The sequence below is a fragment of the Trifolium pratense genome, linkage group LG3 (genome assembly GCF_020283565.1).
Source record: "Trifolium pratense cultivar HEN17-A07 linkage group LG3, ARS_RC_1.1, whole genome shotgun sequence".
Lineage (NCBI taxonomy): Eukaryota > Viridiplantae > Streptophyta > Magnoliopsida > Fabales > Fabaceae > Trifolium > Trifolium pratense.
In genome coordinates, this window is record NC_060061.1 from 38,926,238 (window position 1) to 38,949,519 (window position 23,282).

Consider the following 23,282-nt stretch of genomic DNA (forward strand, 5'->3'; position numbering starts at 1 on the left):
ACATTTATTTTCAATATTTTTAGGAGAATGTAAACTTGTGTCCTTAAGGTATATGTTAAGGAAACAAAAATAGAAATTATTAAATGCTAATTTGTGCATTTTGATTTTTGAAGCATTAAATTTCTTTGTATCATTAAATGTTGAATTTCTATTTTGGTATATCTTAACATGTGCCCTAAGAGCACATATTAACAAGACCCATATTTTTATAGTATTAATTAACAATAAAAAAACATACATTATAATTTTCAAATATGAAAATCCATATATATGTAATGATTTTTATAAGTTTAGGTATTTTTTATTTGTAAAAACTTAGAACATTTTTATTCACCAAAAAAAAAAAAACTTCATCGTGGGTACGATGGTACACTGCAGGAGGTCCTAGATTCGGTCATCTTGGACGCCATTGTAACAATATATATATATATATATATATATCAGTTTAAAAAAAAATTATCATATATTTATTTAGATTATCTAACATGTATAATTGAGTTATTTATTTATTATTATTATTTTTAAAACAAAAGAGACTTGCAATAAGCAAGCCCTCAAAATATATTGATAAAAAGAAGAAACTACAAGAGAAAAGGGGGGCAAAGAACCTGACCCTCAAGAAAAGAAAAGCATTAAGAAAACCTAAAGTACGGCATATCAAGACGGTTTCTAATAAAATCACCTGAAACTCTGGGGGAATATGATTCCACCAAGTGAGACCATGTAAGGATAAACCTATATTTGCTAACTTGTCAACACAATGATTCTCCTCCCTATAAATATGTGAAACATAGAAATTCATGTTGGAGTGCAAAGTTACACAGTTATCCCAACGATTCCTTAGAGCCCAAGGAACAATTTTTGCAGAAGAGAAGGCAAGCACAACTAACATAGAATCTGATTCTAGCCAAAGATAACTCCATCATTTGCTTGCTGCAGTTTCAATGGCAATCATTACACCTATCAGTTCAACATTCAAAGAATTGCTTATACCAATATTGAATGCAAAGGCACCTAAAAAAGATGAATTAGCATCTTTGAGTTATTTATTTGATCATGATTCATATAAAAAATTAAACTTTTTTTTTTGAACAAGTATAAAAAATTAAACTTGATTATTTTCTCATGATTTTTATTTAAACTTATATAAAGTTATTTAATTACTTATTTATATTTTTTATTTATAAAATTCAAAGTATTACAAAAAAAATTTAAAAAAATTATAATTGTTTTACAAGTGTAATTTTGTCATTAAATATGTTATACATCTTATCATATATTATGAGCAAGTATGTACTAAAAACATGATATAATAGTTATCATGTTTGTTATCTTGTATGCATCAAACACATGATAGGATAAATGTTATCTTGCTGATATCATATCTTTATCCTGTATTATATCCTATCCAGCGCACCAAACGGGTAGTCTGCGAATTTTGAGGTATCCGCTGATATTAACGGATATCCATGGATGATAATTTCTTTAAAAATAGTTTTTTTTTCTTCTAATTATCTAAAATTTCTTAAAAGAAGTAAAAAAAAATATAACACATGATAATATTCATACATTTCACTTTCAACTTAACAACAAAGTCACCACATTCATTTTCCTTCTTTTTACCAAAACTTAATATAATATCAATATATTCATCTTCAAGAAAAATAATATACATACATTTCTAATTAAAATAAAGTTCATCACAGAGTTATGCAGATGCATAATATAATTATCTCTTTTATATTTAATAATTATTGATCGCGATATTTAAGTAATTTTCTTTTTTATTATCGGGGACGGATATCCACAGACGCGGATGCCATTAAATTCACATCCATATTCATTAAGTAACGGGTTGTTGAAATATTCATTTATTTATCCACGAATATTTATTAAGTCATCCGCCCCATGTGCGTGGCGGATTTTATCCGCGAATATCCACGGGTACGGATATTTTTGTCATCCCTACCCGCAAGTACACAATCCTCCTCCCATTCACCAGAACCTATGTTAGTATGTTGTATGGGTACTCCATTTTGGAGAGAGTACCGGTACCGGGTACGTGCCGGGTACCGGTACGCGTATGGTACTCCCCGGGTACGCACCGACGCCGTACCTAGTTTTTTTTTTTTTTGCAATGGGTACGCGCGTGGTACCCTAATCCAAAAAAAACACAATTTTTTTTCTTCTCCTTTTTCTTTTATTAGTATTTTTTTTATAGGAAGATTTAAGTTTTTTATATGTTTATAATATAAAAGTAGCAACTACTACTAAAAAACAATAACAAAGTATCAACTATCTAGTGTTTATTCCTAGCAATCTTCGTCTTCTCTCAAGAAAGAGCTATAGTAATACTTATAATGAAAGTGCAACAAAAATGTGGGATATTCGTAGAGATGAATGAAATTTATTTAATATATAGTTGATATTCTTGAAATTGCTAGTCTTTCTCGCGGTAAACCTAACTTGAGGTCGCTCGTTTTAGTGATGATGGAGAGGGAAATAATTAACTCTTTTTGAGCTAATTGCTTTTTAATTTCATATTTTGATGTTTCGAACAATTTAAATTACTTTTAAAGTGTGGTGTGATATTTTTTATGTTTAATTATTTGTTTTTACAATATAATTCTATTATTTAATATATATAATTATATTAAAAAAATTATAAGAATGTACACGTACCTTAGTTTTTCAAAAAATGACGTATCTCGTACTAATATCCGTACCGCACCCGTACCCGGGCAACATAAACCGGAATGGAAGAAGAGCACCACCGACAAAATCAACCTTCCGATAAGGTACGATTATTAATTTCTCTTGGAGTTGGAACTACAATTGCTGGAAGATCTCTTTGCAGCACAAACCCAAAATATTAAATATGTTGCAGAGTGAGCACGTTAAAATCTTTGCATCCTACCACCAAAACAAGATAAGATTGGCGATGACAGTGATACAATCAGATGTGTATGTTATTAATTAAGTACGGTTGGATTATTATGTGCAATATTACATGTGTTAAAATAATCAAAAATAATAATTTTTTATTAAAAAAATTTATTATTTGTTAAAAAATTATATTTAATATAAAATACACAAATTTTAATATAAATTTACTATTTTAAACTTCTTATTCAAATTTGCACATAATAAAAAAAAATCCAATTAATTAACATAAATTAGGTTTACATTGACATGATGGCTCACCGTAAATAGATTTAGTTTTTTTTTTTGTTTAAAAAAACAAGCCGCTGTTTGTGGGAATCGAACCCATGAATAGATTTAGTTCTAATGAATCACTTTTTCACATATATGGATTATGAATTTTTTTTCAAAGTGCACCTGTCATTAGAGAAATACACCAAAACATCCTACATGAGGAAAATTTAACCGAAATGCCCTAGTGCTTTTATGTGAGTGGGACGCGCCATCTGTAGGTTAGTGACCCAAGGAAGGATGCGCCATTGGGAGGTCAGCGACCTTATGAAGGACGCGCCATCCCCAAGGCAGCGTCCTGAGTTGGTTTTTTTTTTTCCTTTTCGTTTTTGAAGGAGAGGGGGTAGGGTTTTGGAAGGGTTAAGGGTTAGAAGAGTTTTGAAGGTTAAGGGTTAAATTTTCCTCAGGTATGATGTTTTGGTGTATTTCTCTAATGACAGGTGCACTTTGAAAAAAAATTCTATGGATTATATCACTAAAACCTATAATTTTTTTATTTTTTTATTTTTTATAATTAATCCAAGCAACATGCTAAGATATGGCTGATGGTTATATAGTAGAGGGTTTTGCGATTATTAAGATGATTTGAGAGATCAGATGGCGAATTCTTGTTTTGTTGCGTGCAATAGCAGATCATCATAGTGAAAAATGAAAGCTAAATTATACTTTTCACACATAATTATGACAAACTTCTTACTATCAAAAAAACTTTCACAAACTTCTACTTTTGTCCTTTAAACTATTAGGCTTAAATGCACCTTTGATCCCCCTATTTTTAAAAAAATGAAGTTTTGGTCCCCCTATTTTAAAAATCAACTTTTTAGTCCCCCAATTTTAACTTTTTTTGAGTTTTGATCCCCCATCCCATTTTAGGGCTAATTTTGTTGATGTGACATTGTCATTAATGCATATCAGCGTCCACGTGGACAAATTTAATATCCATGTCATTATTTATTTTTAATTCAATAAAACTTATTTTATAAAATATTTTAATTATTAAAATTATAGTATTTTTTAAAAAGAAATCAATCAAAAAATAATTCAAAAACATCAAAAATCACACCAAACAATCCATAATCCCCATTATCATCATCTACTTATCCAGTTATCATACCCTTCTTACCAACCCAGAAAATAAAATAATCACGTTTCATCATCATCATCGTAAACTCATTACAATAAAAAACAAACAATCACAACATGGACATGGTCCTCTTTGATTCAAATCAAACTATTGCATATTGAAAGCAAGTTTTGAGTTTCAAGAACCTCCAACTTTCATCATCATCATCATCCAACTTTATATAAAACCAATCTAGAATTCAACTTCAAATTTAAAACAATTTCTGGGTTTTCGTTCAAACTCATCCAAAGTCATAGATAGTTTAAAGAGTATGAGTAATTTCTATTGAATCACAAAATCATCTTTAATTTCTTTTTGTTTTTAAAAATCTAGAAATTGTTGAGTTTGAATGGAAACCATAGGATTGGTGAAATCCATAAGGAAGCATTCTCTCTGATGGTGAATAAAATTCTAGTAGTTGAAGGTTTGATAATTAGGGTTTCAAATTTCATATTTTATAAGATTTAACAATTATTATTTCAGTTGAATATATAATTCTAATAATTAAAATATTTTATAAATAAAGTTTTATTGAATTTAAAAATATATAATAATGATATGGATATTAAATTTGTCCACATGAATGTTGCCACATCATTAGTTACAAGGCCACATCAACAAAATTAACCCCAAAATGGGATGGGGGATCAAAACTCAAAAAAAATGAAAATAGGGGGACTAAAAAACAGGTTTTTAAAATAGGGGGACCAAAACTTCATTTTTTTGAAAATAGGGGGACCAAAAGTGTATTTAAGCCAAACTATTATAATAGCATTTTTTGGTGCAAAAAACTGTCTATATATTTTAACGCACACAATAATGCAGATATCATATCAGCATATATTGCCACATGGATAGTGATTTATATGTCATGTCGCTGATCGATTTTTTAAATAATTTTTAATTATTATAAGGACAAAAAATTATACTTTATAGTAATGTAGTACCTATATGGGGGACTCTTGAATTTAATGAGCTCACTGTACTTTCTACTAAAATAGTACATGTGTTTGATTTTAAAAGAAAAGTAGTAAAAATAGGACCATAAGTTCTTCATATAATTCGGTAGAGATGTCTCAAAATAAAGGGTAAGTTTTTTTATTTTTTTGCAAAAAAATAAAGGCTAAGATATATTTATTTTTTTGAAGAGGCGATATATTTAATCTTTATAAAATTACTAATTTTTAAGTCTAATCCCAAACACTTTTAGGCTATATTCGTGTTTTATACTATTTAATTTTAGGACTAAAAATATTTATTTTTTTTGTAAAAAGTTTTTAAATATGAATTACTCTTAAAAGACAGGATAGGATAACTATATCATATCCTGTCTCAATCCAGTGTTTGGTGACACAACAGGATATGATAAGTTAATCCTGAAGCTTATCCTATCCTGTTTCTCTAGTTAAAATTCTTATCCTGAATTTGAGCTGGGTTACCAGCAGGATAGGATAAGAAAAAAAAATCGTTGATTTATTCTATAAAATATATTTTAAAATAAAAAATTGAAAATTAATAAAATAATTTGATAGTAAATTAATAATAAAATAATTAATTTTTAAATATATATGTGATTTTCTCACAAGGGTAATTTTGTAATTTATATAATCTAAAAAATTAAAATTCTCCTAAAATTACAATATTTTAAATTAAAATAATTATTAAAAAATTGCAAAATAAGAATATTAATTTAAATTTAATAACAACTTAAATATAATTCTTTTGCAATGGCAGTTTTATTATTTACATATATCATATATTTATTTAGCTTATCTAACATGTATAATTGAGTTATTTATTTGATCATGATTCATATAAAAAACTTAATTTGTTTATTTTCTCATGATTTGTATTTAAAATTTAAAGTTATTTGATTACTTTTTCTTTTTGTACAATTACTTATTTATATTTTTATTTATAAAATTCAAAGTATTACAATATAATTTTTAACAAATAATGTTTTACGAGGGTAATTTTGTCATTTAAATATGTTATGTATCTTATCATATTGATATGAACAAATATGTATTAAAAATATGATATAATAGTTATCATGTTTGTTATCCTGTGTGCACCAAACACAGGATAGGATAACTGAGGATAACTGTTATCCTGCTGATATTCTATCCTATCACTATCCTGTTGTATATCATATCCTGTCACTATCCTATCCTGCGCACCAAACGGGCCCTTATAGATTGTATAGATGACTAAAATTACTATTAAAATTTTGAGAAAACAAATTACTAATAAAATTTAATATGGACTAAATTTAAAAGAACGTAATTTTATAGATATTAAAAGGAGAATGTTAACATGTGCATATATGACACATGTTAAGGTAATAAAAATAGAAATTATGTCTTAGAATTTGTGCATTTTAACTTTTCAAAGATTAAATGTCTTGTATCATTAAATGTTAAATTTTCTATATTAAAATACCTTATCATGTGCCCTATATGCACATGTTAACAAGACCCATATTAAAAAAATATTTAACCCTAAAATATAGACACAACAATTACTATAATGTTAGTGGAGGAACGGATTATCTCCATTGACATGAGGGAATAAAATTGCAAAATGCTAATAACGTGAAAACTGTATTTTTTTTTTTTTAATATTTGCAAGAATGAGAATTCTAATGTTAGCAGGAACTGTTGCAACAATAGCTTGGTGCATTTGGAATAATTGTAACAATTGAGTTTGAAATGGGCTTTTGAGGACATGGAGAAGAGCATCCAATGAGTGTCGCACACATGATACAAGAATGGATGGTGGTGAACTATGTACAACAGTAGCAGACGCGCATACCCGTAATTCCGATGGTAATTATATTGCAGCAGGTACCAACATTAGTAAGCATCATCTTTCAATATTGGAAGGTGAAGTCGTGGCAATTTTGGAGGCAATTCGTGAAGCTTCATCTAGAGGGTGGTCTAGTATTATTTTTGAAAGCGATTTCAAAATTGTGGGGATGTTATACAAACTAATCATATAGGTATATTGGAATTGAGTTATATTATTTTGTCAATCAGCTTGTTGTTACAATGTAATCTGATCGTTGAGATCAAGTTCACAAAGCGTCAAGCTAGAGAGGCTATTTCTTTTAGTCTTTTCGCACTTTCTTTGAATGTGTTCCTCGTTGTATTGAACCTATTATTATTAATTAAGTTGACTGTATTTGCTTAAAAAAAAACTTAGAATAAGATGCTTAGGTCAATTTTATAATCGATATATCTTATCTTCTTATTATTTTTTTAAAAAAAATTTGACAAAAAAAATTCAAAATTGCCCTAATTGATTGAGGTTTTTTTTATATTAAAGATAGGGTAATTTCGTTATTTTTTTCAAAAGTAAAAATCTTTATTTTACTCATTAAAGTGATGTTTTACTCATTTAAAAATGTCTTCCTTGATATTGTTGACTATAACTGGTATAGTGGCATGAAAATTCATGAGAACAAATTCAAATATATATGTTTTGGCTTTAATTTCTAACGGGATTTTTATTTTGTACTGTAATTCTTTGAATATATTATTCCCAACTTATGGTCCGTTTGGTTCTTTGGAAAGAAAGTGTGAGGAAAGAAAATTACGCAAACCAATGCATGAATTGCTTAATTTTCTTTCCTCCCATTTTCTTTCCATAGAACCAAACGTAGTGTAAATGTTTAAGGTAATCTGTAACCAAAATATTTGTCAAGATAAAATTGCCAACTATGTAACCAAAATAATTGTCAAGATAAAATTGCCAACTAATAACAACAAATTTATACTGAAGTTCTTGTTCACCATTTTTTTTCTTTCTTTTGGCCTTTTATTTATCATTACATTTTCTACTACTAATTATTATATCTATCATCATGATGATGTCCACTGAATACTGTCTTTTTATGAGTTTTGCAAAGACCACTCTTACGATAATTAGGGGGGTGGGGCAGTCAAAAAACACTTATGGGGACATGTTTCTAGATTAAATACAAAACCATTCAAGTAAGGTGTTTTTTTTTGTTGCCATTCCACTTCAATATTTTTTGTATTTTCCAATATAAGTTGTGAAAATTTAAATTATGCTCTGGGTAAAAATCTCATTTTATTATTTCAATGTTTGACAAGGTGGAAAGAGAAGAATCACTAATCTTGTTGAGTAAGAGAAACTCAACATTAATACCTTTTTTTTCACCCCATATACTTGAATAAATCAAGGGACTCAAAATATGCATTCCAAGGGATATATATATTGAACCAACAATAAACTGTTGAGACTTGAGAGCTCCATATAACAGTGATAACAAAGTATTGTGCAGTACATACAAACCACTGAAAACAATATAAATTAAAAAGGGGAGGCGGGTAAATACAGCTGAAACACTTATGAACAACACGATGCTGCCCTAGATCCTTCGGCGGGTCTATCAACAAGAACCATCCCTGTTGGGTTTTGAGCTGGCTGAGCCCTTGGTAATCTCTTGGCTGTTTGCACAAGCAATTGTAAGTTAGGCAATGTAATCAAAGTTCAACAGTTTATGGAAGGAAAAAAAAATTGTTTAAAAGCATTGTATGATCATAAAAAGTAGATAGGTTGCATGCTTTATAGAATATGAGCTTTAACAGAAATTAGGAATATAAAGAGTAATAACTGAACAGAGTAGTGAATAAAATAAGATCCATGCAGTGGTGGCAGGCGGTAGCCGGAAATGGAAAGGGTGGCTTTGGCTGGCGTGAGTGCGTGACACAGTAGTGTTGGGGGAAGATGGAAAAGAATTTGGTGCAGTGGGTGTACAATTAATTGGGTGGAATTCTTTATCCAATGGTAAAAACAGTGGTGCATGGTGCAAGATCCATCAATGTGTTGCACATAAGACAAAGCCTCAAAACTAAAATAAAATAAGATCCTCATTTAGCATCCAAAAGTATATAATAGGAATTGACTAACCTATTTCATAAAATACATCATTAACATTGGCTGCAGATTTGGCAGAGGTCTCCATGAAAAACAAACCATTTTCCTCGGCATATACACGTGCTTCCTGTAATACCAATGAATCAAAAGTGATAAATCAGTGAGTCCACAGGAAATTTGATTATTGATCATACAAGTTATGACATTACCAAACATAATGGAGCTACCAATCATAAAAGAATCCAAACATGCTGCAATAATAAATTACACATTATAGCATTTATTGTGTCAAAATTGAAGCCTTAATGATGGTAGAAATTTAGCAAGACAATTTTATAATTATCCTACAGGACAAAATCAGCATCACCGTAGATAAGCCACTTAAGCCAGTTTGTCCAATTTGCACTACGCAAATAGGACATTACCATTAAAATTAGCTGTTTTATGAAGATTGATTTTTTTTTTTTGAACAGCAAATATACTATTAATAATAATCAGGTCCCCGCACAAGATGAACAAAGACCCGTAAAAGAGGGGCTACAAAACAGAGGCACCGTATATAAGCGGAACACCAATGAAAATACTAAAACAGACACCACCTAATAGAGGTCTAATCCTAATCTCATTCTTAGAAACACACTCCTCAGCTTCATGACCACCAGAGAAGACAACAACCCGACTCATAGAGATGCCACTAGACAACTAACCCCCGATCTCAAAACAAAAGTGATCGGCCCATCAGAATCCAAAAAACAGCTCTTGAGTCAATTCCTGATTACTAACATGACATAAAAAACAATATTGGAGAACAATAACACTTACTTCGGCTGTCACTTTTCTCTTGTCTTCCAAGTCAGATTTGTTGCCAGCAAGAGCCATGACCATGTTCGGATTGCCTGCAAAAACACGAAAATTAGAGCATTATTTGACAATCTAGTTATGCAATTAGTACAGCTATCATAAACCCTGTATTACTAGAGAGAGGAAAATCAAAAGTAGTTAATGTTTGATGGGATATATCAGCAGAAACTCTCAGATTAAAGTGCATGTTGATCAAGAATGTACATCATTGATAGCCGAGTCCTTCTAATAACAAGTATGGTAAAAAGCATTAAGTAGATACATCTATTCAAATCATTTAATATCATAGAGAACTTGTTACACTCAAATTTCACCCAAAAAACAACTCGTTACACTCAAAAGTTTAATATTTGTCGCCGGCTCTATCTAAATGGAATCTTGAATCTCCCTAACTGTTCACAATATTTTCACGCACATAATCATTTTGATAGCATCTCATGTGCAATTCATTCATATCTGTGCCATTCTGTTCTATTATAAAACATGACTTTAGAATTTCCTTAAAATATTAATAAGTTATTCAAAAATTGATATCTAATCAAACATAAAAAGTGACATTAAGAACATTGAAAGATGCAGTAAAATGATTTATAAGTAGGCAGCATCCAGAAGTTTGTAAATGGTCTGATACATAGCTTAATCTCCTATTGCAATATATCATTTCTATTCCTTTTGAAGGAAAAAAAATAACAAAAATATTCCTGAACCAATAAGTTAATACCTTGCTTTTGAAGCTCTTGGACCCACTTCTTAGCTCGTGAAAAGGAATCCTAAGAATAGAAGATAAAAGTAATCATGTTAAACCTTATTAAATCTTAAAGGCAGAGTAACAGGCCCAGCCCAACCACAAGATAAAAGAAAGAATCCCATTAGCATATTTGATCCCCTTATAGAAATTCAAACTATGTTGTTGATTCATTACACAGTACTCAATTTTCAAAACTTTCCACCAATTATAGTTTGACAAATTAGCATACAGATTCACAATCTATAAATATATTTTGTCAAATTTCACATGATCATGGATAAGTTATAAGAAACCATCCACGAGCCTGCAACTAACAGCTAAAGGTTTTAGAAGAGTTGGTTATTAATATGGTAACAAAGCTTCCTTAACTAAGTGGTCAGGAGTTTAATCATTGCATCTTCCCATCTTATAAGAAAAAGATAATTTCAATTCAAGACAGGGAGGGTGGACCTATGTGTTGTCCAAGCTTTAAGCCAAATGGCTCTTGCTTGAGGGCATATGAGATGTAAATAAAACCATTTATGAGCTTTTACCTAACAATTTTATTTTTAGGAGAGCTGGTCATTCTGAAACTTGTTTACATAAACTTCGTACATTCATTAGCTTTGGGGAGAAAGTGACAGCATGGATTAGAATAAGTGGACCCAGTGCATTTAATAGTAACGAGATTTAGATCTAAGAAATGCAGCAAAGAAAGGCAATTGCTATCCACATAACTCATCAGAATAATCTCAACCTCCACAAGTGAGATTTACTATTACCACTGATTCTGAATACTCACAGCCAGTAAAAGCAGTCAGTAATTTTTTTTCTCATGTCTAATAATTAACCATCATGTTAGAGATTGTATAGATAAAATACACAAACAAACAAGAACAGTATTAAATTACAAGTCAAAAACAGGTAAAGATTGCTGAATGACGTAGGTATTCAAAAATATACGAAGGCAAAGATATCATACTGAGCTAGTGATGTCATAGACAATAATAGCAGCAGCAGCGCCTCTGTAATACATGGGAGCCAAGCTATGGTATCTCTCTTGTCCTGCTGTATCCCAAATCTCAAATTTCACCGTTGCATCATTTACTGCCAATGTCTGTGAAAAGAATGCTGCTCCTATTGTTGATTCCTGCACCATAAAATACCATATAAACTTAGCAACAGTGCTTAGAAATCAGAACCCAGAATCATTCCTTCACATAATCAATATACACATTCATAGAAAGAAAGAATAAAAAGTACTAATTTTATAAAGGTGTTTTAGTAAAAATGATACTAGTACTAATTTAATTTTTAAAATCAACACAACTAATTATTTTCTTAATAACCACGCACAATTTAAATAGGACAGTTTTTATGCGATGGAGGTAGTAACAACTTATACTCACTAGTAATAACTCACAACCTATGAAGTATCGACACAAACACCACGATACTGCCACCTAGACACGAGTAATAATTTAAGAAAATTGAAGTAATTGAATGTAACCACTACTACCAATTGTTAGTTGGTTCAGTGGTGATTGGCGCTGAACTTGGTAGGGAGGACCGCGGTTCGATCCCCCGCAACTGCGATCGAGAGGGGGCTGGAACCACCTGATGTCAGAACTGACCCCCAAACCAGATTCAACTTGTGGTGAAAAACCAAAAAAAAAACAATGAATGTAACCACTACTACCTCCATTACCTTCACTATCATTTTAGAATGATGTAAGTTATTAATCATAATTATTAAGAAACATTTCATTTAAAACAACATAACCCAATTCCTAACTGATTAATCTGATAACCGAATCAGCATAAATTAGCTCAATTCAGCATATATCAGCAATTCAAGGAATATTTTTGTCATGTATACAAAACCCTATGAAAAAAAAAAAAACTTTAAGTAGATAAATCAAACAAACACTTTGAGCTTAAACAATTTCCCAATCAAATCGAAGAAATGAAAATAAAATAACCTGAAATTCAAGAAATTGACCCTTGACAAAACGCAAAACAAGACTAGATTTTCCAGCTCCCATATCACCGAGAAGAACCTAATTTGAAAAGCCAAGTTAGAGGGTATAATCGGAATTAATAATTGAAGAAGAAAGAGAAACAGAGGAAATACCAATTTTGCATTGAGATTGTTGTGTCCGATCGTAGCCATGGGAAGAAAATTGGATCGATCGGAAGCGAAGAGAGAAACAAAAACCCTAAAAATGAAAGATTAGAGGTTTGAAGAAGAAATTGAGATTGAAATTGATGAAATCGAAGTGACAGAGAGAAGAGTCTCTGTCGAAATTCTATTGCTTTTGAGTTACGGTGAGTTTCCTCTCTATTGTCTTGTCTGCGTTCAAAACGCTTTGTTTTATTGTCGTTTTTGTTTGCTCTTGTTTTTACTTTTGATTTTTAATTTTTGCTTTTGATTATTTTGTTTGTTGGTTTATTGTTATTGGCGGTGGCTTGACTTTTATAAGTTGTGCAAGTCAAAGAAATGAGTGCGTTCCCATAGAAGGAACAACCGTATTTGATCCCATTCTTTACACTTTTTTGGGAAAGATCCGGAAACATTTGCGTACTACTTCTCCTTAATATAAGAAAGATTTTATTTTTTAGATATATTATATTATCAATTTAAAAAGTAAAATCTCTTTTATATTAAAAATTGAAAGAGTAAAGCTTAATTAATAAGAATATTGCATTTTATATTTACATACTAATATATTTAATCTAAATTTTATATCAAATATATTAATTTTTATCAATTACTTTTTACTTATATTTTAAGATGGGAAGAGTAGATTACACTAATATTCATTTTTATAGGAAGAAAATTTATACCTAATAGTGAAAAATCACTCACCTATGTTTGATTTTTATGCTGCTGCATTATTTTTATTTTTTTTTGGTACAAATGCTGTTGCACTATATAATCAGGGACACAACCAGGTGTATTGAAAATGGGGCGACCGCCACCCCTAACACATATCATACTATAGTAATTTATACATGAATATAATATTTGCCCCTATATCAATCATAAAGAAAAATAATGTAGGCCCCTGTAGTAATGAATTAAGTTATACTAACACCTTTTAAACTAATAGTAGCATTGTTTATATGAATTACAATTCCACTTATATACTAACCGACTTATTTTTGTAAAAGAAAAATCATGATTTTGATGGCTTCTTTTCTTTGCATATATATATTTGCTTTTGTAGGACACCTTTTTCTTCATTAAACTAAATTTTATTCAACTATTAATAGCAAAAATTAATTTTATGTTTTTTTTTTTAAATTGGATATATCTTTCATGTGCACCTATATATTGTGATTAATTCATCGAGTCTTGTGATATTCAAATGAGCGGCGATTTTTTCTAAGTGTTTTTAGGTAGTTGATGTTGTTTATATGATGTATATTTCTGTCATCCTTAATAATTTTTTCTGGTTCCGTCCCTGTATATAATAATTCTAGTGAAAAATCACTCACCCATGTTTGATTTGTTAGTTTATAATTCAAATGTTGCAATCTACTTGTGTTACAAGATATAGTTAGTTTTAAGTGTTTGTTAAGTGTTGTGTAACTAACTCAAGCAGTTAGAGTTAGTTAGAGTGTTAGTTTGTAGTTATTAGTTTGTTAGCTAATAATTAGGAAGTTTGTTAGAAGTTACAAGTGTGTGACTTAAGGTGCAAGTATTATAGCTATATAATGCACTTGCATCTATTGTAAAGTCTCAGTTTTTTGTGTTGCGAATAAAGAGAACAAACTTTCCCTAAAGTGTAATTCATCTTCTTCCTTTCTCTCTCAAAACCCTTCCTCCATTGTTGATCAATTTCTGAGTTCATAGTTTTTCATTTGTTCTACTGATTTCTGTTCTACCAGTTTTGTGTGTGTGATTCATAGAGTGAGATTTTGTTCCAACATGATTTTTATGCTGCTGCACTATATAATAATTCTAATTCATCTTTGTTTGATCTGAAATTTAAATTAGTGATTTCCATATATTTTTAAATTTCGTTTCTTGTTCGTGATTTTTTGGTCTGGTGTTGTTTTTGTCTTGGTAAAGCGTTTTCTTTAATTTTTGTTTTTGTATCCAAATTCAAGATAGATTCAATGATTTTAACGTCTTCAACGTTGTAAATGTAAATTTGAAGATCTGACTATTCCAAACATTTAAATTTTATCAATCGAAAGTATTGTCACATTTGAAGACATTGTGCAGTAAAATGTTAACAAATACTCTTAACTAACCAATCCTTTATGCAAAGGAAAGGATGGGTGGTCAATAATTATGATACAAGACTTCACCCGAAAGAGGTGACAACATATCCATAGCCATTGGTTGGAAACATCTCAAAAAGATATACAGTATCATCTGCTTATTTTGTTTAGTTAGCTGCTGCATCAGTTTAGATAGGATCAAAACATCTCTATTCTTAACAACTAATATGGAGTTCTTTTTTTCCCTTTTCCAACTAATTCTTCTAGAATTATATTACACTCCATTCATTCTATGTATTCATATATGAATAGCAGTAATTTTTAGTACCTAATTAATATTGACTTGATGAAGATTGAAGACTGAAACAAAAAAAAAATTAGATGCCAAGCAGATGCTATTGTAAAGCACTCAAAAATTAGAAACAGATGACTATTCAAAATAGTTATTTATTATTACTAGTATATTCAAATGGCCAACATTCTGCCCTTGCCATTGTGATAAGCAAATTCAAAATTCAAATAAAAAGATTTCATTTTCAAAACTAAATGAAAACAAGTCAAATCCTTGAGATCTGAAGAGGAAAATTTGTTCCTAGTGTTTCATGTCTAACAGAAACTCGAGAAAAGCTTTCTAAATTGCCTTGTTGTTCCCAAAGATATTTCTGACAGTTTTCAGCAGCCATAACTCCAGCAGAGTAAGCTCCATGCACAGATCCTTGGTTGTCTAAGCTTACAGCTTCACCACCAAAGAATAGGTTACCCAAAGGTGCGCGAAGCTTGTCATACACATCCATTGATTTTCCAACCAAATCATAAGAGTAACAACCAAGAGAGTTTGGATCTGTTCCCCAATGTGAAACAAGATACTGAACCTGCATAATCCAACATAACAAAAAGTTAAGTTACTGCAGTTTAATGTGTATGAGGACAAGATGGAAAATGTATTCCATGTGGTCAGAAATCCATTACATCCACGCAGTCAGCAGCTCGGTACCGTTTGGCCTTTGAAAAAATGGCTGGGATTTTAAGAGTTTTTAAATAATTTTGAACTCAATTTAGCGAGCTCAAAAATAGAGATGTTCAATCAACTCGTTTGATATTGAACTGCTGAATGCTGAATGCAAGGAATCCATGACTGCCGGGAATATGGATCCAGCGGACAACATAAGAGGGTAACTTACTGGCTCACAAGCATCAGGAAACATCTTCTTAAGCTGTAACATTACAAAATTTGCAGCTGACTCATCAGACAGCTTCTCAAGGTCATAAGCAAACCTACCAGCTGCCATATAAACAAGAACTGGATGGCCTGTTGCTTTATGGAGATTGAGAAAATAGCCACATGCATAAGAGGTAGGAGCAACAACACCCAAAAGTTCTACATCAGGCCAAAACACTTTGTCAAATCTTAGTGCAATTTTATTTTCATTGCCTACACCAAGATCTGAAATTGCAGTAACTTTCCAATCAGGAAGTCTTGGTTCAAACTCAATTAAATTGGCTTTTAGGACTCCAATAGGAACAGTTATGATAGCAGCATCGGCAACAAAGTTCCTGCCATCCTCCACGGTAACCATTACCTTATTGTAGCCACTGGATATCTTGGCCACCCTACACAGTGAGGTTTTACAAAAGGATCAAAATCTTGCACCGTAAGTATCTAACCCACCAACATAAAGAGGGGATAAACGAAAATTATGGAAGCAATCTAATTAGAAACTAACAATAAATCAAATAAATCCATATCGTTAATCGTTTCAGATTCAATCAAGTAAGCTAAACCTAAGCAAGACATGTCTCTCTATATCTTTACAATATATGTTCCTTTCTAAGTGTTGTTTTCAAATAAAATATTTCTTACTGTATTTTTAAAAGACGAAGACAACATTGATTATTATTTTGTCAATTATACATTTATCTTGATCTAGTTAATTAATAAGGGAAGTGTTTATTACTCTCTTGGGTTCAAACATGGCAACGATATATTTTCTTCTTTCTTTCGCTATTTATTGCATGTTGTCATGCATCATGAAAAATGACCAAGTAGTTAAGTTATGAATATTATTTTGCAGGCATACCTGTGGTTCAGGCGTATATCAATATCTTTTGCAAGAGCGTTTATAACAGGTTTATATCCCTCCACCATGAGTCCGTGACCACCAGAGAGGACATGTTCCTATAATTAGGAACCACAGCAATGTAAGCAATACTTCAGAGTCCAGATATTAAACATGCTAAGTTGATCTTGCATATATTGGCATAATATAACTAATAGCATGGTGTGTCAAAAAAAAAAGGGCATGGGAGATGTCAACTAAAGGACTAACAAAAACAACTTAATGAGGGAAAATGAGGAATATAACATAAGGGAAAAAAAAAACTAATAACCTAACGTGTGAAACAATTATCATGGGAATCTCACATGCCAAATTAAAATCTTCTAGTAATTCATAGGCTATATCTTAGAAACAAATTTTTAGTTGATCAATTACTGATAATTAGTTATTTATCTCCTTCGTTATCTCCATTTTTAGAAAAAACTTCTCAACATGTTAATAAAATAATGGCTTAAATGCAGTTTTGGCCCCCCAAGTTTCACAATTGCTTGATTTTGGTCCCCCACATTTTAATTGCTTGATTTTAACCCCCTAAGTTTCACAATTGCTTGGTTTTAGCCCTCCAAGTTTCAATTGCTCGATTTTGGCCCCTCAAGTTTACCCCCTTTTGCATTTAGCTAGCCCCCCGTTGAATATTTTGATTAAAAATTGGTTATGTGGCATTTTAAAATTAAATAAGTATTTAAAAATAAATAAATAAATTACAAATTGTTTTTTAAAAACTAAATTATAATTTTTTTTATTATTATATATAGTTTGTAAAATAATTTTGTTATATAAAAAAGTAAAAAAAACATTTTATGAATTATTTTTTAAAAACTTTGTAAACTTTTTTTTAAATAAAAAATAATTATTAAACTTTTTATTAAAAAAACAATTTTTAATACATTTTTATAAAAGTAAATATTATTATTTTTTAATTAAAACATATTTTTAATTTTTTTAAAATGTCACATAAGCAATTTATAGTCAAAAAAGTCAACGGGGGGCTAACAAATGCAAAATGGGGTAAACTTGGGGGGCCAAAATCGAGCAATTGAAACTTGGAGGGCTAAAATCAAGCAATTGTGAAACTTAGAGGGTTAAAATCAAGCAATTGAAATGTGGGGGGCCAAAATCAAGCAATTGTGAAACTTAAGGGGCCAAAACTGCATTTAAGCCTAAAATAATTAAATAATGAAGAGAAAGAAACAATGATTTCACCATTTTGAAATAAATAGCAATATTTAGATTTAAGTTTATTGTACTTAAATTAAACTCGGAATTTATCATTTCTTCATTTTATATACTTCAACTACGACAATGGCACTTGCCTGATCCCAGGTTTGAAGTGAAATCATATCTGCATCAGCAGCAAACCAAGCTTCCATTCTGCATATATACCATTGCAGCACTTCATGGGCAAGTCCTTGTTGCCTGCAGTGAACATTGTTAATTACACTGATAGATTGGAACATCAACCCTCAATGCTTGTACATTTATTCTTTACTTAAAATTAAACACATACCTTAGTTGTGGATGCCTATCTAGCACAATTGAAATCGCTTCAGAAACAGAAATGTCCTCAGGATGCTCATCCCTGACTTTACCAGTCTGCAGTTATGAAAAAGGTATAGTCAAAAGCATGTGTGTAATGCAAGTAATTGTATGAAGCCATATATGAGCAAGTGGTCGAGTGGCTATGCAAAATAATAAATAATTAAGTGTATTTAATAGCACCCGTTTAGCTCTGTTTTTTATTTAACAATTTGACGTTATTTACCTTTTCAATATCTTTGACGAGAATTAGTTAAAGAAAAGTTCAAAAGAAAAGAAAACTACAAGACATTTGTCATTGATCAGATGATACTAATCATTGGCTTATTGACTCATATCAAACCACGTGATTCTGGCTGTGAATTGTAAAAATTATAATAACTGTGCATCTTACCTCTTCCAGAATTCTCTTGAAAGTTTCTCCAACTTCAACGACCGTCTGCTGTGGAACTTGATGGCCATCAATGTCAAAAAGCATACAGCTGGAAACATAAAATGTAGTTAGTATAAAAACTACTGGTGGAATTGCAAAAATATATAGTTTTATTGTGTTGAACATAATAATAAATCATATACAGGTCAGTGGAAATATTATTATGTATTACTCTATTTAAAAACTTGTAATATAAGCATTCAAATGCAACAGTCACAATGGAATTGCAGAAACATGACGGATTATTACCTTTCCAAATCATGGTCGTATAAGACAGAGTCATCACCACTGGTACGATATAGTGTGAGCCCCAGGCTACGTATCAAAGGAGCCAGAGGATTCTCATTGCAAACTCCATGTAACCTGGAAAGTAATCAACAAATAAATAATCATAATCATAAATCATATTAAAAATTCATCAAATTTCTTACACATTCAACTAACTCCGAACTTCATTAATACAGTGAACAAATTCTGCTCATCTCGTCTATGTGTGCAATAAATAAATAAATACAAATTGAATAGAGAAAATTGAGCTTACCATGAGGCTCCCATGTCAACTGGACAACCAAATGAGTCGTCGGTATGAATGCGACCGCCAAGCCTATCCCGTGACTCCAACAGAGTGACCTGAACAAATGATGAAAAAAGCAAGAGAAAATATTTCATTGAACATAATTCCAGAAAATAGAAAGACTAAATAAAGAGGAAGGCTGATTATAAGGATGTGACACCTTAAAAGATGCATCGTGGAGAATACGTGCTGCAGCAATCCCTGATATTCCGGCACCAATAACTAGAACTGAGGGAGCTGGCCTTTGTTGGCTATCAATGAGTGAGGTAATAGTGCCTGACCATTATACACAAAATCAACAAGGGGGGAACAATCAAAACATAAAAGGAAAGCCAAAACATATAACGAAAAATCTCTCCTGCTTTTCAAAATACAAGATCATCGCTACGGGAATAATTAAACACTAATAGAACAAGGTACAAGATCCTAAAACGAGTCAACAGTTGCATGTCCAGCAAAAATTCCAATCCCATTATATATCACGAAAGAATACACTCCTTAAATATTCTTATATGTGCCCTCAACATAAGAATCAACACAATTCCAAAACCTCTCTTTCATCCATACAATTTTATCCAATCCAAAAGGTTAAGTTCGGAGTAATCACCAAAACGATTAATAAATGGAATTTTTTTAAAGTAATATACATACAGACTTCAAATTCGAAAACAGTGATTAATTTTTCAGTGCTCCCAGTATCAAATTTAAGGACATATCATTTGATACAAATTAACAACAGAAACAGAAGGTGTAAGTGTACCATGACCATGTGAAAAGCATAGTTTTCATTGGTTTGACCAAAGAACACAAAATAACACTTGAAATTGGCACATAATTCTGTCTTTTCCAATTAAAATGTCAAATTTCTTATAATTAATACAGTAACACTCACGAGCTTGGAAAAACTAATATAAATAAAATATCTAAGTCTAAAGATGAAAAAAATGCCATCCAGATTCCAGATCACTATCCAGCAAAAGACACTATTCCAACAATATTATAAACATGATCCACCCAATTCATACTAGTACTTGTACAACAAGACAACAACAAAAAAGCCTTGTCCCACTAGATGGGGTCAGCTACATAAATAAAACAACACTAAAACACCCCATCATCATCATGAGCTGGTTCAACTAATCATAATTGGATTTTTTTATGCAGTAAATAACCTACTTTGGGCCCGTTTGGATTAGTTTAAATTTGAGCTAATAAATAACCTTTTATATTAATTCATAAGTTATAGCTAGCAAAAATTGTATCTTTCATAAAGCTGTTTTTTCATAAACTACCTTAACATGCTTATGAATAATACATACAAGCTTATTTATTTGAATAAGCTTTTTCGCATAAGCTAAAAAATAAGTCAATCCAAACAGGCCCTTTGTACCACAATTAACACCTCAATTATTCCAAAACTACTAAAAAAATATAAAAAATAAATAAATAAATAAATAAATAAAAACAGGTCATTAAGCATAGGCTTATGCATCATCATTGATTCATTGTTGTTAGAGACACATCAATATCCTATAAAAAAAACTAACATATTCCTAAATCATAAACAAATATATAAATCAACAAAATCAGGAGGAAAAAAAATCCAATTTTTTAATTAAAACATAAAACATGAGGCTGAAAATAAAACCAATAATCAGAAAAAGTAGGAAAAAACTAACCATCGAGGAAATTGTTTGAGAAAAAAAGTTTAGGGTCCATGAAATCGTAACTGAAAGCTAAAAACTTGAGAACAAACGAATGAGGAATGATTCGAATGAATTGAATGAAGATTGAAATAGGAAGAATGAATTAAAAAGGGTGTATAGGAATTGGGAAATTGGAAACTAATTGATTAGAATTACAAAAAATCAAAAGAAGTATGCCGGCAATAAAGCGGCTAAGAAAAGAAGAGAAACTGAGTTTATCGAACAATATCATAAGGTAAATTAGGTTTTGATTGATGATGATTGAATGTGAATTGAAAATTGAACAGTGTCGTCCACCGAAGATCGCCGCGACGACGATTTCTGCATGTGGTGGTGGATTCACAATTGAAGATGAAGAAGAAGAAGAAGAATAGAGATTTGAGGTGAACGCGAATTGTGTGAGTAATGATCTATTTTTGCGATATACGCTATTTATACTTCTTCGATGGATGGGTCCTACTTTTGTTTACTTTATCATTTTTTGATATCAAAATATCTTCTTCTTAACAACTTTTTTTTTTGGTATAATTCTTAACAACTTTTTTGTTCTTCTTAATCGGATGTCCCCGAAGGGACATTTTTGTTCTTCTTAATAAGAGAACAATTCCTCGTGGAATTGAATTCTTATTTAATTTTTATCATAAAAAAATTTAATGAAAAATTAAGTTTTTTTTTATATAATGGAGCTGAGGATCGAACCTAGGACCTCTAGCATACTAGTCAAACTCCTCACCACTAGATCAAACCTAGTGACTTGAAAAATTAAGAATTTAATTGATATACAATGTCGCCGTAAATAATATATTGACATATTATGTAATGTGTTTTAAAACACACGATGTGCCACATTTATTAAATGGTGTGGCAACACATTATTCGAGGCATGTATAAAATAACTTTACACTGTCCGTAAATCCTAGCTCAACTGGCAGAAATGCCAAAATTGTTAATGTCAGATGTCAGGACATTTCACTTTGTGTGTGTTAGTTTTTAATGGCTTTGTAATTTTTCGTCTATGAACAACAAAAAAAGAATTTTACACTAACAATGCATAACAATTAAACTCAAAAATTAATACTAACCGGTGTTTCTGTGTACTAATTAAAAAAATAAAAGGCTTAACTACACATTTGGTCCCTTACGTTTATTTTAGGTTTCAATTTGGTCCCTTACGTTTAAAAAGTATCAATTTGGTCCCTTACGTTTATTTTATGTTCAAGTTAGTCCTTTCCGTTAGTTTTGTCACTAACACCGTTTGAACAGTACACGTGTCAGCGTGTCCAAGTGCCACGTGTCAGTCCACATATGCAAATTGACTGCCACATGTGACAAAATTGACGGAAAGTACTAACTTGAAACCTAAAATAAACGTAAGGGACCAAATTGATACTTTTTAAACGTAAGGGACCAAATTGAAACCTAAAATAAACGTAAGGGACCAAATGTATAGTTAAGCCAAAATAAAAAGATAAACTATTAAAAAAAATGTAAATTATTTTAGAATTTGTATAATTAATTTTTAAAAAATATAAAAAATATTTTAATACAAAATTTATTTTGTTTGTTTTGTGTTGTAGTTAGCATGATTATTATTTTTTGGGTAGTTAACAACTGCATAATGCGTCCGTAAGTCTTAGCTCAATTGGTAAAAATATTGAAATCGTTAGGTTGAACATTATGGTTGGAGTTTGAACTTTGACTTCCTTATTTATGTAAATTTATAATAGTTTTATTATTTCTTCTATTAAAATAAATAAATCTACATATGCATTTATTACATCTAAATCCACAACCACACTTTGATGTGGCTTTGGGTGGTTCTAAACGAGAATTGATCCTTTCATGTCACGTGAG

The 23,282-nt window shown here is 30.7% G+C and overlaps 2 protein-coding genes across 2 annotated transcripts; both read right to left on the reverse strand.

The window, feature by feature from the left end:
- Window positions 1-8,556: 8,556 nt before the first annotated feature.
- On the reverse strand, window positions 8,557-13,330 carry LOC123916565 (ras-related protein RHN1). The gene is made up of 7 exons (XM_045968045.1): window positions 12,964-13,330; window positions 12,812-12,889; window positions 11,812-11,979; window positions 10,824-10,872; window positions 10,064-10,137; window positions 9,275-9,368; window positions 8,557-8,811 (listed from the first exon to the last, which is right to left on the reverse strand). The coding sequence occupies exons 1-7, from the start codon at window positions 13,000-13,002 to the stop codon at window positions 8,711-8,713; spliced, it is 603 nt and encodes a 200-aa protein (XP_045824001.1). The 5' UTR covers window positions 13,003-13,330; the 3' UTR covers window positions 8,557-8,710.
- A 2,125-nt stretch (window positions 13,331-15,455) lies between these two features.
- Window positions 15,456-21,954, reverse strand: LOC123913461 (probable polyamine oxidase 4). The gene is made up of 10 exons (XM_045964211.1): window positions 21,402-21,954; window positions 19,883-19,998; window positions 19,690-19,778; window positions 19,398-19,511; window positions 19,110-19,197; window positions 18,687-18,772; window positions 18,493-18,595; window positions 17,141-17,238; window positions 16,244-16,673; window positions 15,456-15,934 (listed from the first exon to the last, which is right to left on the reverse strand). Exons 1-10 carry the CDS (start codon window positions 21,439-21,441, stop codon window positions 15,620-15,622), a joined length of 1,479 nt encoding a protein of 492 aa, XP_045820167.1. The 5' UTR covers window positions 21,442-21,954; the 3' UTR covers window positions 15,456-15,619.
- Window positions 21,955-23,282: the final 1,328 nt, after the last annotated feature.